Source organism: Penicillium subrubescens (assembly GCF_028828155.1).
Source record: "Penicillium subrubescens strain IBT 31985 chromosome Unknown utg000002l_segment0_segment0, whole genome shotgun sequence".
Classification (NCBI taxonomy): Eukaryota; Fungi; Ascomycota; class Eurotiomycetes; order Eurotiales; family Aspergillaceae; genus Penicillium; species Penicillium subrubescens.
The window spans coordinates 3987924-4005860 of record NW_026643152.1 but is presented as its reverse complement, the minus strand read 5'-3'; the positions used below and the strand labels follow the sequence as shown (position 1 = coordinate 4005860).

The following is a 17937-nucleotide window of genomic DNA, read 5'->3' as shown; positions in this document are numbered from 1 at the left end:
TTTAGAATGTGTACTCATAGCCACTTTGAACCAGTGGCATTACCCGAGCCTTTAATGCTACTCGGATGATGAATAATCATAGAACAATAGGCATATTGAAAATTGGGCAAATGAATAGATTCGACAAAAGATCCAAGGACGAAATCCCGACAAGATAAGTAGTTCAACAGGATATGTGCAAGGTTTGCAACGCCCATACCTCAAGTTTCGCGTGTGCCCTGTTGGCCTGTTTTCCCGTCGGCCAATGGTCCTTAGGCTCTCGAACAACCTTTGCGAGTTGTACTTTTGGACCCATCTATACGTTTCGACATTTCGGAGGATGTTGAAATAGGGCCAGTGTCGGGCCTGGGAGAGAGGGCTGACTCTTCCATGTCTCGACTTCGACGACCGTCGCCCTTTTCCTGTCGTTGCCTTTGATTGGGACCCCCATGGATGTCGATTTCGGCATCCGAAGAAAGTAAGCTGAGTGTTGGGACCGACCCCCCTGTGGAAGTGCCCATCATTCCCCACGCGCCGGATAGTGTTTCAGGTGCAGAACTTTCGGGGGCGAAGTCTGCCCTTGGTGCTGCCGCTGACATCGCGATCCATTCTTCTCGCGGTTTGTCCCTTCTTCGTCTTTGCAGACGTATACTTGGACTCTCTTCGATGGGGTTCATCGAAGCTTCTGAGACGGATGGGGATGATGCTATTTGAGGAGTTTGAGCGGCTCTTGTCATGGACTCTACATCAGCGGGAGCCGGGGCCGACTTTGCCGTTCTTCGACGATTATGGCGTTCCCTTTCCTGTCGAGTTGGGCTCCTATCGCGATCAGCCTCTGCATCTGATGACGGTATATCCACGGTTGTAATGTTGGTGCCTTTTGTCGGACTGTCGAGGACATCCGGCCCTGGAAAGGGCTGAGGCTTCCTTCTAGTTGCGTCCTGGTTAGTCCTTGCTTGAACTTCTGTTTGTGTCAACCGCGGTGCGGAGAACGGACCAAGCCGAGGACGAATGGGTATGCGAGAATTCATTGGTTTGGGCCGAGGCATCCTCCTAGCCTCCTTGTCAACACGCGTGGCTTGTGGTCCCTGTTCTTCTGCCTGTGGGGCTGAGAATCTACCCATTCGAGGCGGAGCATGGACACGAGTAGTGGTGGGCTTGGGCTGAGGCTTCCCTCTGGCCTTTCCCTTGTCGCCAGCGGGTTGTGGTTTGTGATCCCCCGCTTGCGGGATTGAAAATCGACCCATTCGAGGCGGAGCATGGACACGAGTAGTGGTGGGCTTGGGCTGAGGCTTCCCTCTGGCCTTTCCCTTGTCGCCAGCGGGTTGTGGTTTGTGATCCCCCGCTTGCGGGATTGAAAATCGACCCATTCGAGGCGGAGCATGGACACGAATGGTTGTTGGTTCGGGCTGCTCGGGTTGCTCGGTCTGACTGGGATGGTTGGGCTCAGGCAGAACTTCGGGTGCTTCGCCCTGGGTGGCGTTCCTGGTGTCCATGTTTTCCGCGTTCACCAGGTGTTGCTATTTTTCTGGGATGTCGGATTTCAAGGATGAGGAAGGAAGGTCTTAATGTTTAGAAGATGGAAGAGAGCAACGGTGTTCGGACCCAGGAATTAAACCAGAGTGAAGACAACAGACAGACAGACAGAGAGAGAGAGAGAGAGAGAGAGAGAGAGAGAGAATATATGGCAACAGGAGGGCTGGTTCCTTATTTGATTATGAAAATGGGTTGTCGCCTTTCCTCATTTGTGATCGATTCTTCCTATCCCGAGCCCAGGCTTGGCCTTAATGGAATCGGGGATGCGTAGGCCTTACACAGCTTGGGTTGGAACTAGTGCGTTTTCCGTACTCCCTTTAATACCGCTTGGCTGAATGATGTCTGCTTTAATTAAGTCGGCCTTCGAATCCCCTTCTCTCCATCTGCATCACTCCCTCTGTACTCTTTACTTCAGTGTAACAGTTTGAATCGATTGTGGGGCCGATTGTACCAATTGAACATAAGAATACAGCTTCGGTTGAAGGCTTAATTATATATTTCACTGCCTGATCAAACTGAATTGCATATAACTCGAATCGATCAAGTTATGGGGTCTCAAAATTGGGGCCTCTGATTGGTCGAATCAGAATTCCTTTGTGATATTGCCGTTTATTTTCTCAGGTTACAAGGCACTGGTGTGGTCTTGCAAGGGTTCTGTTAATAAAAACGCCACTTGCCAAAGTTGGCCAGCCACTATGGGCCGCCGTAACATATTGGAGTGGCAGCACAACGCTACAATGTTCACTAAGTGTTATGTATATGACTTCCAAGATATAACGCAACAAATTCAAATTTCCATTAAGAGTTTCCACTAACTGTTTTTCCTTGAATCGCAAGAACTAAAGAAAACAAACCACAAAAGGGAGCCTGAAAAAGCAATGCGTTGGGGTAACGCAACAAATGGAAATATCCATCCTGGGGTTCAACTAACTGCTTTGCCTTAATAGCAATAACTAAAGAAGACAAACGAGAAGAAAGTGGAGCGTGGAAAAGCAATGCATGGGGGTACTGATGAGACAAAAAGTCCATCCTCCACCTCACGATGGAGGACTCGTCGTCTCATCCTCAATCTCCCAAGTCCAAATCAGGCTGGATCACACCAGCTGGTAACACACTCTGCAGTAAAGAGACAATTGAGCGATAATGTTCCTCCTGGGAGACCAAGGCGTCCTCCTGGAACTGATATAGCCTCTCAATTGTGTCTCGGATTGAAATTACTGCATCATTCGTGGATTTGACCTGTCCACGCACCTCACCCAGCTGCCGCTCGAGTCTGTCCATCCGAGTTCGGAGCGGCAACTCGTTGACCAAAGCTGAAGGACTCGGTCTGCTACCAATAGCAGGTTCCCAGGTCGCAGACATACCTCTTCGGTTTTGATGCCCCTTGAGCGAAGGTGATGGACTCGAGTCCCTGTCGCGACAAAGGTCGTACACCGTAGGCATGTGTCTTCCGTACTCTTGGGGTGCTTCGCGCAGTCTCAACGCTCCAAAGGTCTCATGACCCCGGGGGGTGATCTCGGCCTCCACAAGCATTCCGCCATTATTTTTCTGGTCAAAGGCCGTACCAGGGTCCTGTTTCTGTGGATAAGTATCCCCCCGGTTCCACTGATGGTGGAACTCCCCTTGCCGTGGTGCATTCTCCTGGATAGTACCCCCTGAACCGGGGGAGCATTGTCCTGGACTTGGCTAGGACCATCCTGGACCGAGGGAGCATCTCCAAGAACCGGGGCAGTATTCTCCTGTACTTGGATAGCACCCTCCTGGACTGAAGGAGCATCATCCCAGGGGAGAACTTGGGCGGTAGTATCCTGAACTCGAGTAGTATCCTCCTGGACCTGGGCGATGGTATCCTGGGGAACAATTTGGGTAACATCCTCAGAATGCTCACGTTGGTCGTGCTCCTTGTCCGGGACCAGGCTTTGGGCATGGTCTTTCTTCGAGATCATTTTATCCTTCTTGGATCTAAGTTGCCGCAGATCATGGGTAAGTTGTTCATCTTGCAACTGTGCCAGTTTCTTTTTGAGTTCTCGTATCTCCGCCTTGCAGTCTCCAGACTGGGCGTCATCAATCTTCCGGCGCTTTGGAGAAGATGAACCGGGCACTGGATCTTCATCTTCAGCCTGCCGTTTGAAAGATTCAGTGTTCTCCTCGCCACTATCGGAATCCTCGTCCGATTCCTCTGCCAGAACCAGCTCGAGGTCATTTGAGTCCAGGGGTCTCTTGTTTAGTTGGGCGCGATGCATATTCACCACATTCAGAAAGTGTTGCTTGTATGCATCCTCTGTTGTGCCTTCCACCGGGATAACCACCGAGGGTTCCTTCTCGAGTTCGGAAATGTAGTTGCCATAATCCGCGGGAGGCTTGTCCCAGAACAGTTTCTCAAACTCGGATGACTTGGTGTCTCGAAGATTGGAATCATGGAGGCCGGGATGATAGATTCTCATCAAGGGTCGGAATAGCTTCAGGAGCCAAAAGCTGTAGAGCTCCCGGACCTTCTTCGGACAGTTCGAGTCTTTCAAGGGGGTTCCCTTTTTGCCGTCCCATTCCAATGGCAGACGGCTAATTCCAACGACTGCAGTGAACTGGTCGTATCTGAGCATGAACTGTCCATTGCCGTTTGGCATGAGAAGGACTGGAAACTCCAATGGCTTGATGTCACGAGCAGGCCCTGTGTTGCCACCTTTATGAAACATATTAGCCTTGTAACATTCAAAGTCCTTTGCACCAATACACACCTTTAAACATTTCCACAGCTCCTTTAACCTTTTTGCGGTTTTCTGGGTCATTCATCCTGACAACTTCAAGCTTTTCGGGATCCGAGAGCGATGAGCGTTCACTTGCCCACGCTTTTCGCGCACGTTCCTGGTGGCGCTTCTTGCAGTCCTGTGTTTTGGAGGGCTCATCGTTGTCCTTGCCTCGCGCCATGCTGAAAGGTTGAGGTTGGTTTGAGATAAAGGGATCGGTAGACGCAATTGTCGCTGGGATAAGATGATGAAGAAACTCACTTTGGCGGAAGGGTATGTGTAGAGTCCTGAGTTCTTGGGTGTGGAAGCAGAAATATAGGATCACGGATTCAGTACCGTCGGGAATGAGTGATTTGACAGGTTGTTCGAAGGATTCTGGAGAAGGGAGCTAGTTCAGAAGAATGTATTGTTTTGAGTAGGGACAAAGAGACTCACCTTGAGAGTGATAGTAAAACTGTATGTTGACGATGAAGATAGGGAAAGAGAGATAGGGCGATGTAGATGGAGATGGGAAGACAGGAAGATGGAGAGATGGAGAGATGGGAAGATCGGAGGATTGGAAAATGGGGAGATGGATATGGGGAAATGGAGAGATAGAGATGTAGACGGGGAGATGGAGATGAAGAGAGATAGATCGCAAAGGGCAGTCTGACCAGGTCAGGCTGTAAGAGGTCGGTTGTAAGAGGGAAGTTGGGAGGTGGAAGTTGGAAGATGTAGGTTAGGAGACACAGGAGGTAAGTCTTAAAGATGTAGAAGTGTAGACTGGTAGAGTGAGAAGGAAGGAGGCAGGCTGTAGGACTTCCGGAGTTTAAGGACATGTTAAGAGGTAAAGAGTTTAGAGGGAATAATAAGAAATAAAAAAAAAGAAAATAGAAAGTAGAGTAAGAGATAAGTGAGAGAAGTATTAGATTAGTATCTATATTATACTTATTATATTATTATAGAAGATCTTCTCTTAAGGGTTTTGTATTAATTCCTCTTACTTTACTCTTAGTTAAACCTTAGTCCTAACTCTTAAGTATCTCTCTATTCCTACTAGGAGCAGCTAGTAAGGTAGTTATAATAGTAATAGTAAGATACTTAAGAGTTAGGACTAAGGTTTAACTAAGAGTAAAGTAAGAGGAATTAGTATAAGACCCTTAAGAGAAGATCTTATATAATAATATAGTAAGTATAATATAGATATTAATCTAATACTTCTCTCACTTATCTCTTACTTAACTTTTTATTTTCTTTTTTTTATTTCTTATTATTCCCTCTAAACTCTTTACCTCTTAACAACTACCTTACTAGCTGCTCCTAGTAGGAATAGAGAGATAGCTAGCAGTCAGCTATATTCGAGTACTATGCTTCATGATTGAACTTCGTTAGGTTTGCACAGGCCGCTGAAAACATACAACATAAAACAAGGGATACGGTAGTCAATAGCACCGATTATGGGAAGACCTTAGCAGGCTCCGACGGCCTGGGTAGACCAACTATGCAGATCCCGGGACAGGTAGTAAAGTTAAGGTTACTAGTGGCGTCTGTGACCATAAACTTGCCATGTACCACATGGTACCGAGCCAATCAAATATAGGCCAATGGAGTATTCTGCCAGGCGGTGAAAAGTGCTAAATCGCTACCTTCACGTCATCTGTTGTTCTTCCACGTTTATATATCCACAGTCCACAGTCTTTATCGAGTTATCCAATCAAATTGAATTTTCTCATCGGGTTCTATTATGAGTGATCCAGCCATATTTCAGTGACTATCATGAGTGTTCCGACGTCAGTGTACCTAGCAAAAGTACCAATTCTGGAGGAAAGAAGGACGAGGGTAATTTTGGTAGTGTGGAGGAGGCTTTCATATCTCCCTCATGCTCGAGAAAACTGCCTTGCATAACTTTTCTTCTGGGAAAGAGTGGGACATCTCAGACAAACGTCGTAGCCGCCAGTTCCTATCCCCTTATTCAGCCATCCGTCCATCGACTTTCTTCAACATGTATATCTGGATTCTATTTGGATAGATGACTTCTGAACAATGAGACCATAACAGCTCCACTCAGTTTGCAGTACAATGAGTTGTATCAGCTGATCGTTCTGTCGACAGGCATGGGAAGCAAAATTTAGGGGAAAGGTTACAACCTGGCAGGGGAATAATCGGAGAACATTGCTACCTGTCAAATCTGGCATTGCGCCTGGTATCGAGAGACCGTCTATGGTCAATTGTCGCTGTTTGCCCACCGGTGCCCATCTTGTTTACAGTCCCTCCATTATCCACTACCCATCTCAACTCTCCATCTCCATCCCCCCCCATCTCAAGCCTTGATACACGTTGCTCCCATTTTGCATGCTTTCGCTGGCTTCGTTGCACAACAAGGCAAGGACCTCATCCCTGCAAGGTATGACTTGGACTGACAACGTCGAAACAGTGACTACGGATTCAACATGTCGCGTTTACCACCGAAGGTGCAGCAAGTACTCGATTTTCTCGTCGCTGAACAAGTCCCGGGCTCCCAGACCTTCCAGTATCCAGTTTTGGCCAGCACATCCCTTGACAGACAACATATCAAATTGAGGAAGACGGAAATCGCTGTACTGTTCATGGAAATCATCAGGCTCTGCTCACTGGATATGGAGGTTCCTTTTTGGCTGTGGTACTCAATTTACCACATCTGCTGCAACCTTCGCCGTGATACGCGTGATCGGATCGAGCTGTTACCGTTTTCCCCTGAAGTCGCACCCGCCACCGCCCTGCATACCTTGGAGAATAATGGAATCGGAGAGGTTTTCCGTCCCACATGCGTCCCTATATATCTCGACCACTACCCTCTGCGTGGAGTTTTGACCATGTTGCGAAAATGCTATGAGCAGTAACTATAACCCCCATTCCAGAAAATGATAATTTCAAAAACTGACTTCATTTTCAGAGACAACTTCCCACGAATCTGATCCTCCATCTTCCCGCATTGTCCAGCAGTCATGGCACCAAAATCATACCAGTCACCCAGCAAGAGGGATAAGAGTTTGATACGGAACACAGGTGGAAAAATACCGGGCTATGAAATCCAGATATTCACAGATACACTCGGGCAATGGATGGTGATCATTTAACAATGCAATTTGCAGTTCTTGTATTCCAGCTGGTACTCAAATTCTCCATTATGCACTGTCGATATAACAACATGGAGAAGTCTTGACGGCGGACATTTTTTCTTTGTGTCCACTGCATGGAATGGCGGTCTTCGAATTTCCTTTTCGTCTCTCGCAAAAAATTATCCTAAACAAGTTAGCTCACTCATACCCTCGCCATCATGCTCCTTCTCTGAGAGAATTGAGTCTCGTGACCTAGGAATCACAAAAAAAGAGCCGATCCGGTTTAGTCGGGCCTGCCTGTTTTGGCAACTTCGACCATTCTGGTGTCGGAGACCACCTCCTTCCTACTTCTTACAAACACTTCCCACCACAACATCCCACCACAACATCCCACATTTCACCCTCTTCATCTTCCACATCCTCCGCTCTATCGTCCTCTTTCTCTGTTCAATCTCCGACGAGCAATCATGTCAACCTCCAAGGCTCCTGCAGCGTTTGATGCTGGAGAGCCAACGAAGGATGTGAAGGACTTTGCAACCGACCTACAGGCGGCAATGAACAATGCGATCACTTTCAGTCCATACAAGAAAACCGGTGTTTTTGCCTTCCACTGGGAAAACGACGATATGGGTGTCAGGCCCCTCGAGCAAGAACTCCTCAAGACCTTCCGCGAGCAGTATGGGTTCTCAGCCACCAGCTACACGGTCCCACTTGTCGACTCCCAAATCACACTCGCAGACCGCCTTATCGCGTGGTCCAAGGATTTTCGTGAAGAGAACACCCTCCGAATTGTTGTGTACTCGGGACACGCAGCGAATACTAGTGAATCAGCTATCCACTGGAACTTGGCGTAAGTTGCGAACTTGCCACTCGGTACCATCATTACTACCACCAATACAGCTTGACTGACAAAGAGTAGTGGCAAGTGCAATCTACGGACAGGCAAGCTACAAGGCCTAACTATCAACTGGTGGGGGGTTGCCAGTATGATTGAGAGCGTTCCGGGCCAGATCTGCTACATCTTTGATTGTTGCTCGGCGGGATCTGGGGCGCTGAAGCACTACGATGGCGCGGAGTTTGTGGCAGCCTCGGGCTGGGGCCAACAAGCGACTAAGAGCCTTGACCAGTCATTCACGCAGATTCTCATCAACAGACTCCGTGAACTGCAAGGTGAAACCCAGACCTTGGCTCAGATCTTTGGCTCCATCTTTCGGAATGCATGGTCAAATGGCGTTGGAGCTTGTCCGGTCCATATCCTCAAGCAAGGCAGACCAAGCGTAACCATCGGCCGCAATGTTGTCAAGCAACCCCATACGGGAATGGTCGAGGACGATTGTCGCCGTGTCCTACTCAGCGTCAGAGTTCGGGGCGATTTCCCTGCCGAGGCCATCCAATGGAAAGAATGGCTGGCACACAATATCCCACAAAGCGTCGATTCTGTCGAAGTAAAAATTGAGGGAGCATTCGGAGGCAGCACTGTACTGCTATTCACCTGCCCTACGGAGATTTGGACAATGCTGCCCGCCGATGACCCATGCTACACTTTCATTGCCCATGTCAAAACTCATAATTTTCTACTTGATGAACCAACTGCGAGCTACATGCTACCCATGCGCTCCGTCCCTCCGTCTCGGAAAGAGAATGAATCTCCGCGGGCCTCTGAGGGCAAGTGATCCACATATTGTTGGCTTGCCGGTGCAATGAACATCAATTTGTTGTTATCCCACTTGCTCCTGTCTCGTTGAACTCGCTCGATATTATTTTATTCGTCAGATATCGGCTCTCTCAATGCTTTAGCCTCATTCCAGAAATTATGATTGCTTTGGCTGATCGAGCTTTGTCTATGACCAGTAGATTAGAACTAGAGTATGGTATCTTTGTTGAATGATAATATGCCTATTTTCATATAATAGTGGAGAGGTCTTCACCCCCGAGGCCATACCTGCTGCACACCCAGTACATGTCCATCCAGCCCAGGTTGTTTGTTTTGTCGCGTCTCCCCGCGAACTGCCTCTCTACCACAAGAACTTTTTCCACTTCAGCTACCTTCCCCCTTCCCTTTGGACTCTGCCACCCTCCTTCGCTCACCCATCCACATTCACCTTTTACGATCAAAAAGAAAGGTAGGTCTCTTCCAATTTATCATCGTGGACACCAAGGCCCAAGATCCCATCACTAACACTCAAATTCTCACCTACAGACCGAACATTATGCGACATCTTCCCCATATCGACGGTATTTGGGATAATCGAACTGATCTCCGTTCCCCGGACCCGGGTGGCTTTGGCCCGGCTCCCTGGTACCATCCCCGTGGCCAAGCACGGTCCGCCCACGCCATCAATATGACCGAGGCATCCGTTATGTTTATGGAAATGGTCACTATCCTTGCGGACGGGGAAATAGTCCCTTGGTGGATCTGGGGGACCCTTCTCAGTGTCTGCATGTCTCTTGATCAGACTTGTAGTGCTGAGTTTCGACAAGTCCCGGCCTCGCATCCAGATCGAATCTCAGAATGGATCGATATCATGAGTTCTCACCAGATCGACCTTTTTTTCAACCACAGATGCCTCTACAGGGACCTCACTGCATTCGGTATCCCAAGTGTCGTGGATATGCTCTACCGTTGCCATAATGGGCAAGTACATACCCATCTCATCCGACCTGCGATAATCACTAATATGATATATAGTCACGGTGAAGCACGCCCATGAATACCCGTACACGAGGGCGAGTGATTCCACAGACGTGACAAACCTAATGCTTCGACGGGAATCATTTGGTTGACTCTATCGTGGATGCATATTTGACAGAGGAAAAGGTGTTTTCGGTGACTTAGTGCCAGAGGAAAGCTTGCAACTATCTGAGGCCGGTTCCGTCTCGTCGCTGATCGGCATATCCAAATCTTGACATAGTTCTATTCATCCGATTCAATACGTTCTCCATTCTCCAGAAATGATCTTGTATTTTAATCTATGAGTATTCCATTACCTTGTGGCTATTGTGGCCTATGATGCATACACCATGCCCTCAACAGAGAATAGTTGGTTTGAACAATAGCATTCACTCGGCAGCTTCGGAATTAGCAGTATCCATATTGATATCTCTTAAACAATGAGGCTGGGGGAGTCTAATATAACTTCTTACTGCCCATTTTGCAATGGTCGTTGAAATGGGTGACTTTGCAATTTGAATAATGAGTATCGTATCGTAAAAATCGTCCATCTCCAACTTCTGTCAAGCATCGAGGCGATGTATACCGACCGCCGATCAAAACAATTTATTTATCTGTCCCCTCCGTCGCTCTCTCTTTCTCTCTCTCTGCGTATGTCTCTCAAAACTGTTAATCTGGCAGTTCCCCCAAACAAACAACCATCTTCCTCTTCCTTACGCGATATCCGTTCGCTCACCACATACCCACGACACGTTAACGGTTCTGATCAACAGCAAACTGCCTCTTCAGGTCTAAATCCCTCGGTGTGCCTCTTCCAGTCCACTTCTTTCTGGTCTGACAGATACAACCCCTCACAGTCACTCTGCCTCCCCAAGTCTGCCCGGCTTGACCTCCCCAGCTGATCCTTGCAGTCCCCCAAGCAACATGGCGAGCTATCAACAACCCTCGGCGTTTCCGGCTGAACCGATACGGCCGATCAGAATCACCACAGTCCCATGCCTTCTCTGTGGGGAACTTCAATGGCGGGATGGAGTCAGCCAGAAACTTATCCTTGGCGCTCACATCGAGCCTACATTGGGACTCTTGCCCACGAGCCGCATACCCGAGAATGAAGCCAGATGGCAAGTCGATATACCCCCAGTCTGGCCTGATCATTGCTGGTATCACTCGGACTGCGTCTCATTGTTCCAAGAGCTTCTCCAACAATTTGGTCTCACAGTGGATCCAGAAATCGTCAAGATTTTATGGGATTCCACTATCGCACCATTCAATCACTGCGAGAGAATCTCTATCGCTGGCCATACAACCTCGGTGGCGTTTGAGGGACTCTGCTGCCTCATCAGATGGTATCCCGATTACATCTCAACATCCTTGGACGACACGCAAGAGGGGGAAAACAGTCAGACATCAGTCGCCAGGTATGCGAAAAACATATTCGCGCTCTCTCGTTTGCCCGCCGAACTTCTCGAACAAGTTGCCATTCAGGTCGACCTTGAATTGACAGGGAGTCTTGTACTTTTAGGGCAGACGATCCGCTTGTATCGACACATCAGGGAACTTCAAGCGGGTCGACTCCCAGGGTAAGAGGCAACGATCACAGCAACAAGTCCGATATTTGTCGCCAAAACCATCTTTTGCGGCAAGTCATACGTCACCGCATTGATCAACACGCTTCACCACGAGAGTGACTTTTACTCCGAAATTTCCACTCCCGTGCCCGGATCCCGCTTCCATCAAAATTATCGCTGGATCTTGGTCGCCTACGATCATATCGGCGTTCGTCATCTTACCTTTTTAAAAAATGAACGACCCAGTGTCCCGGTGACTTGCCCAAGGTACCCCTGGTATGAGGTCATAGAAATCAAACACGATGGATCGATTACACACCAGTGGAAATATCGAGTAAGTTCACTTCATAAAACGGAACGCATAACAGGATTTCGCTCATGGATCATAGGGACCGTTTCTCCGCCCCCCGGAACGCGCGGAGATCATCGGAAATACACTTGCAAAAACCCTTCTCAGGCCTAAGAGGGTTGCCAACAGCCTTGGTCACAAAAGAAAGTGGGTGACTCACGTCGACTTGACTGTCTCATCGCTACAAGGACTAGTCGTCGCGTTCTGGGACGAAAGATTGATTGGTATACACGCTTTCACTGAATGTGACGATCTATATCGAGCATTCCGGGAGCATATGGAATCTCTGCGACGTGCTCTACCTCCCAGTACCTACTTTCAGCCATCTTCAGGAAAGCACCCTCTTCCGGTCCGCAGGTTCTTCTTTCCGATGAAAAATACGGAAAGAATACGGGGAATTTGGATTCGTGGTTACGGATCATTTCCCGAGCCGTACATATTCAAAGAGCTCGAGGTACGTTGCAATCCTAGAACATTCCCACTTATCAAAAACTAATCTGTTATTCTATAATTTCCAGATTCAAACTACCAAAGACAGGTTCCACAACTTTGGTTATTGCTCACCTTCATTATCATACTCTCTCACAGGGAGCGAGGATGGCAAACTTACTGGGATCACATATGGTCGCGAGTCCCCCACCACACGTGGAGTTTCCCACATGGCAGTGTTCTGTGATACATGGGGCCCAGCAACAAGCAACCCACGCCCTGACCCTGGATACCAACGTGATCATGATAAATTTTCTCTGGGAAATCTCATTGGCATTCAGGTCTCCTTTGCTGGTTCGAGTCGTGCAGCCGCCATGGGATTACTTCTTCATTATGGAAATGGTGATATCGAGGTTTTGGGTGAGATCCACTGGCATGAACCAATGTCTGCCCTGATCCACAATCCCATCAGGTATTGCAAGGATGGAAGCCCTGGTTATCATTTCCAATCATACAATGAATGCACTGCAACTTCAGAGTGGAAGGTTTGGCCTCTGACAGGCACGGTCCGATGGTCTAGATGGCGTACGTCGGATCAACTTACATTCTAGCAATGAGAGTGCATATCATTGCACTCATTTCCTACACAGTCATCCAAGTTCCCACGTTTGGAGCAGAATTCTGTTGAGGCATGGAACCCAGAGTTGACATACTCCTGGGTAAGATGAGTCCACCCCTATGGTCCTTTTTTTTTTTTTGCTGGTTTCAAAAGTGGACATGATCCCCTTCTCGGTACATTATTTCACCCAGATATGAAAGGTTTACCACTCTACTTATGAACGTCGTAATTGAATGCTATAGATAGTATTCTTGTGATAGCTCATATATATGAAAAAGTACAGTCGTTTTCGTTTTCCAAAGCCAATGTTTGGATATTATATCGATGATTTCAAGCATGTGTATAATCGAAGTTTGATGGTTATAGCATGAGTAGGTACAGAATGGCGTCCATAGGCTGCCGCAGTATATGCATGAGCCAGTGTATTCTTGTAAATCATGAAGGAGTAGATCTCAGCCCTGCCAGTGGTCCAGTTCCTTTGGAAGGCGTGTGTAGGGAGTTGGCCAAAAGATGTTTTTGTGACAATATCATGAAGCTCGCTTTCTGGCCATGTCGTAACAATGGAGTACATAATCTATCTTACCCTCGAACATCTAGCGAGCAAGTGCATTGAGTATCCACATTGACCTGGCGACCTTGGGATCGCATCGTACCCTGAACATTCGTGGCTTTCCAGGAGTACAAAACTTCGTCGAAGACAATCATCCATGATAGATCCAAGCTCTAAGACGCCGTAAAGGTCGGTTCACTTCTCCTGCCAGAGAAAGCGATCAATACTCACTTGCAGCAATGCCACGATCAAAATCACTCATCTGGGGTGGTCTCCATGCTTCATTTCCAACATTTCAACCAACTGGGCATCTTCAGCCCCCTTCCAGGCTCGATTTCACCCTCAAAATGCTTCTTGACATGTCTTGCTTGGGCTTGTATGTAGCAGCTTAGCACAGATTGCGCCTTGTCATATCCGTGGAGAGGACGGGTGATGGGGTCATCTTTGAGTGGGACTCCCAGTATTCGCACAGGATGGTTTACAGCATTCGTAGGTACGGGCGGATGATTTCGTATGCTGCTTGACTTTTCAATGTCAGCAATTTGATGAGGGGAAAGTCGACATCTTTTGAGGCTTATCTTGTGTGCTCAATAACTAGCCTTTCGGTCTCTCATTTTTCATCGTTCCATTCTGGTAATCGTAGAGTTTGGTAAAGCTGGGAGGATGCAAGATCAGAAGCCCCAGGCAATGTATGAAGTTTTCCTCCATAGGCAGGAGCGAAGGACTTTTCACAAACAGCTCTGGAAACGAGGGGATTGGTTGCCTAAACTTGTACCGGCAGAACAGCGCTCTGCTTTTTCTATCCGATCCCCTCCCCCATCTCTTCTCATCCTCATCCTCTCTCTCCCACCCAGCTTGGCCAGCTGGATGCAGTCGTCCCCAACCAGCGATCTTCATCTCCAGGTATTCCAATCACTACCTCCATTCGATGAGCCATGCCGCCTATTACTCGGTCCATGGCACGGCGGTTCTGGGAACCCATTCGCGAAGGCGATGATGGGTATGTCTTACCTGCGCCTGTTCTATCGGCACTCGGTCTCGTTCCGTTGAGAGCTCAAATTACCCAGCTCATGACATTTTGCTTGTGCTGTCTCGAATTGGCACTGGAAACCCCAGGACGACAGAGCAATGCCATCCCTTTTCTGTTCTTCTGCAATGCGATCCCGCATCAAACTGATTGTGATCGTTGCGGTGATGATTCCGTGATTTGTCGCCCGGTAAGAGCCCATGTTCCCCTGTTGTTGAGAGGGTGGACTTATTGACTTTGCATAGGTTTGGGAAGGTCTGCAGGCCCAGTATCGCGAGTTTTCATCCGCCATGTGGTGGTTGTATCGCCTTTGGATATCATCCCCTTTTCATACAGTCTTCCCCCCCCGCCCAATGGTGATCAGTGATGATAATGACGGCTGGGGAGATGATGATATTATCATTCTGTCACACCCACACGAGATTCTGGTGGATGCCTCCTATGACCTTGCAAGAGCCTTTCTTGACTTAGTCCGGATGCATGAAGATGAATTTGGTCTGATTTTCGATTCTGTATACGACGATGTACGTTGGTCTATCTACCTAATGTCGGACTAAATACTAACCAGTGCTTCCAATAGAGTCGTGAACAACGTCTAGCACAATATCGCTCCATGTTTGAAGGGGCAGATGCATCCGGGATCGACGACGAGAATGAGGGCTTGGCAGAATGGGAGGACGCCAAATCCGAATTTGCGATTGCGGTCTGGCGCTGGGTTCACGTTGCCATCCAATATGCTGATCCTTCCATTGACGTATGGACAGAAAATCTTCTCTTCTTCGTGTTGGAGGAGGCACCCGCCTGGCTGGTAACACCTGGACAGTGACTGGTTCTGTGTGGAAGGAGGTTTTGAGACCGTTCCGGATGAGTCTCCGATAACAGGTAGATTCATATCACCGTCAATCTTCAAGTTCAACCAGCAGCAAAAGGATGACAGTGATATTTTCAACCTGTGCTTGCAATCCACTTATGGGTTTATGTCTTCATGTTTTCCTGGAATGCTTGTTACTCGCACCCGAATGGTACATTTCCCTAGTACATTGAACATCAATCAATTTTCCATAGCTGGTGATTTTGCATACTCTTGCATCTCGAGAACTCATTTGACTAGAACTGGGATGATTGGCATGATACGCAGACTTTTAGTCACATTTGGGTGTGACAACGGTTGCAAATCGGGCAAAGAATTGTTTCCATAATGCGAGATGTTCGCCATTCTTTACATTTTCTATATTGACTATATAGGGCCCGATATCATGCTCCGATTACCTCGCTACACGAGGGTGATCCAAGCCTCTCCCTTTTTTCATATATTGATAAATTGGACGGGGCCAAAGATGGTTCCGACCCCTGATAGCCATTCAGCATCGACTTGGACACAATTCCTAATGATGTCAGTGTGTATGACTATGGGTAGCTGCTCTTCTAGGTTTTTTTCTGGTCATTTTAATCAAGGAAAAGTATGGCATGAACTTAACGGCTTTGTCTTTTTCTAGGTTTTGGTCATTACAACAAATTGAAAATTCCGGGTACGTCTACTTCATCGGACATTCCTACTGGGAACCGTACGGAGGCACAGGGAAAGTGGAGCAAACTGGAAATCAAATTGTCCTATCCATTCTGTTGTTTCAATCCCTGGACTTTGGAAGCAAGATACGCGCATGTCCTTGTGTTTCCATCCCATTTTGCAAAGTCACCATGCGGCCATCCCCTGAAAAGGTCCATTTCAGTAATGATTGTCCCCGAATATGGAGCGGCCAAATTTTGCATAGCAATAAAAAGAAAGTGAGAGAGCCAGTGGTGCATGGAAGGGTAAACAATCTCGGAGCGTAGGAGTCAAGTCTCTCATAGAGACTCTGTTTCACCATTCACCTGGCGGTGCCCGATCAATGTGACCTAGATGCCAGTCCAGCACCAGTTGATAGACGTCTGGTGTATATCTGATTGCCGCCAGCATAGATAGTTTCATGACCGGCCAACTGGTATGTGAGATCATACCGGGTCGCTGGACTGACCATTCTCTGTCACGCTCATCCCGGGTGGAATATCTTTGAAGGAGATAATGGAGGATCGAAGCTTTGTTCTCCAGGATTGCTAGGCCTGGCAGCGACCATCCATCAAATGTAGTAGCCCTTTGATCCGCAATTCCGAGTGAGAAAAGTGTCGTTAGGCATGGAAGACATTCCTCTCGAATAACATCATGAATACCCGACCTTTTGGGGAACACGAGTGAGCATTTTGGGAAGACACGTCGGGGAAGCGAATTCGTCTCTGGATTGAGTCCGAGCTTGGTCTGTATTTGACGCCACCTCAGGCTATTCCGACTTAGGCTTCGTTCAAATTCAGGATATTGGAGCCAACAGAGAAAGTTATGAAGGTCTGTATGAGTAGTATGATCCGGAAGTGGTTCTGTTAGGACATAGTCAACGATCATAACATTTAGCTCATTTGGCAACCGAGACATATGCCGAAGTGTTGTCTCTGTGGCCTCAGCATTGCGGGTGGTCATCCAACTTGACTGCGGACGAGGGCTAGGCTCGTGGATTTGGAGCTGGTGAAAGGCTGCCTTGAGAAATGTCCCCTCCTTTCGAATACGGGCCCAGTCGACAAGAGCTAATGCTGCTCCAACTAAAAAGTGATCCCGTAAACGCGCCACGCGGACCAAATTCATAAGTTCCGATTAGCCATACTCAGAATCTATCAACGCATGATAGATATACCCAGTAAGTTGTAATGGACCCCGTGAGGTGTTTCTGCGGAGCCTCCCTGGAATGAGAATTCCCTGGCTATCACCTCCCAAAAATTGGTTGAGTCGAACATTTGCAATTCGCCTCCGAACAGGCTGATTTGGAACATTTCCAGTTCGGCTTTGACCAGGCTGATTTGGAGATCTGTCATGTGAGCCTCCATGTCGGGATCTGCGTTGGCAGACAATAGATTTTGAATGTCTGAACGCTCCACGGACTGCTTGGCCCAAGTTCCAGATAGGGTTTCCAAAGGGTCATGAAATCCTCTGTATTCAGCCATGGCGGAAAGTCGGTAGTAGCAAGGGAGGCTTTGGGTATCAATCCAAGATGTGCTTTTCGTTAGGGGGTAAAAGATAGTATCGATGATGGAAGATGATGAAGGACGTTGTGTAGGGAATCGTAGAAAGTGCAGAGGAAGGACGCTCAGCCACCACAGATTGGAGTTGGAAAGAAGTACTAGCGAGGATGATGAAGGATGAACGGGAGAAGGTTCGGATGTATGGGAGGTAGAAAGGATAGACAGATATACCCGGTCTGTTTGGGTTTGTGGCAGTAAGTGAGAATGGCAAAGATAGAGATAGGATGGATGGTGAGTATAAAAGATAGAGTGAGTAGACAGTTATGCCCGGCCTTTGTAGGTT

At 47.9% G+C, this 17937-nt stretch overlaps 7 protein-coding genes across 7 annotated transcripts; 4 read left to right on the top strand and 3 right to left on the bottom strand.

Annotated features, from left to right (window-relative positions):
- Positions 1-251: 251 nt before the first annotated feature.
- On the bottom strand, positions 252-1475 carry N7473_002828 (uncharacterized protein; the record flags this gene model as incomplete). Its single annotated transcript, XM_057148768.1, has 1 exon — positions 252-1475. One exon carries the CDS (start codon positions 1473-1475, stop codon positions 252-254), a length of 1224 nt encoding a protein of 407 aa, XP_057012422.1.
- A 1105-nt stretch (positions 1476-2580) lies between these two features.
- On the bottom strand, positions 2581-4440 carry N7473_002827 (uncharacterized protein; the record flags this gene model as incomplete). Its single annotated transcript, XM_057148767.1, has 3 exons — positions 2581-3087; positions 3168-4195; positions 4251-4440. The coding sequence occupies 3 exons, from the start codon at positions 4438-4440 to the stop codon at positions 2581-2583; spliced, it is 1725 nt and encodes a 574-aa protein (XP_057012421.1).
- A 2248-nt stretch (positions 4441-6688) lies between these two features.
- N7473_002826 (uncharacterized protein) lies at positions 6689-7117 on the top strand (the record flags this gene model as incomplete). Its single annotated transcript, XM_057148766.1, has 1 exon — positions 6689-7117. The coding sequence occupies one exon, from the start codon at positions 6689-6691 to the stop codon at positions 7115-7117; it is 429 nt and encodes a 142-aa protein (XP_057012420.1).
- A 686-nt stretch (positions 7118-7803) lies between these two features.
- On the top strand, positions 7804-9009 carry N7473_002825 (uncharacterized protein; the record flags this gene model as incomplete). Its single annotated transcript, XM_057148765.1, has 2 exons — positions 7804-8186; positions 8256-9009. The coding sequence occupies 2 exons, from the start codon at positions 7804-7806 to the stop codon at positions 9007-9009; spliced, it is 1137 nt and encodes a 378-aa protein (XP_057012419.1).
- A 2868-nt stretch (positions 9010-11877) lies between these two features.
- N7473_002824 (uncharacterized protein) lies at positions 11878-13081 on the top strand (the record flags this gene model as incomplete). Its single annotated transcript, XM_057148764.1, has 4 exons — positions 11878-11909; positions 12033-12378; positions 12443-12919; positions 13004-13081. 4 exons carry the CDS (start codon positions 11878-11880, stop codon positions 13079-13081), a joined length of 933 nt encoding a protein of 310 aa, XP_057012418.1.
- A 1376-nt stretch (positions 13082-14457) lies between these two features.
- Positions 14458-15375, top strand: N7473_002823 (uncharacterized protein; the record flags this gene model as incomplete). Its single annotated transcript, XM_057148763.1, has 3 exons — positions 14458-14739; positions 14795-15073; positions 15130-15375. 3 exons carry the CDS (start codon positions 14458-14460, stop codon positions 15373-15375), a joined length of 807 nt encoding a protein of 268 aa, XP_057012417.1.
- Positions 15376-17249: 1874 nt separating this feature from the next.
- N7473_002822 (uncharacterized protein) lies at positions 17250-17576 on the bottom strand (the record flags this gene model as incomplete). Its single annotated transcript, XM_057148762.1, has 1 exon — positions 17250-17576. One exon carries the CDS (start codon positions 17574-17576, stop codon positions 17250-17252), a length of 327 nt encoding a protein of 108 aa, XP_057012416.1.
- Between the last annotated feature and the right edge of the window lie 361 nt (positions 17577-17937).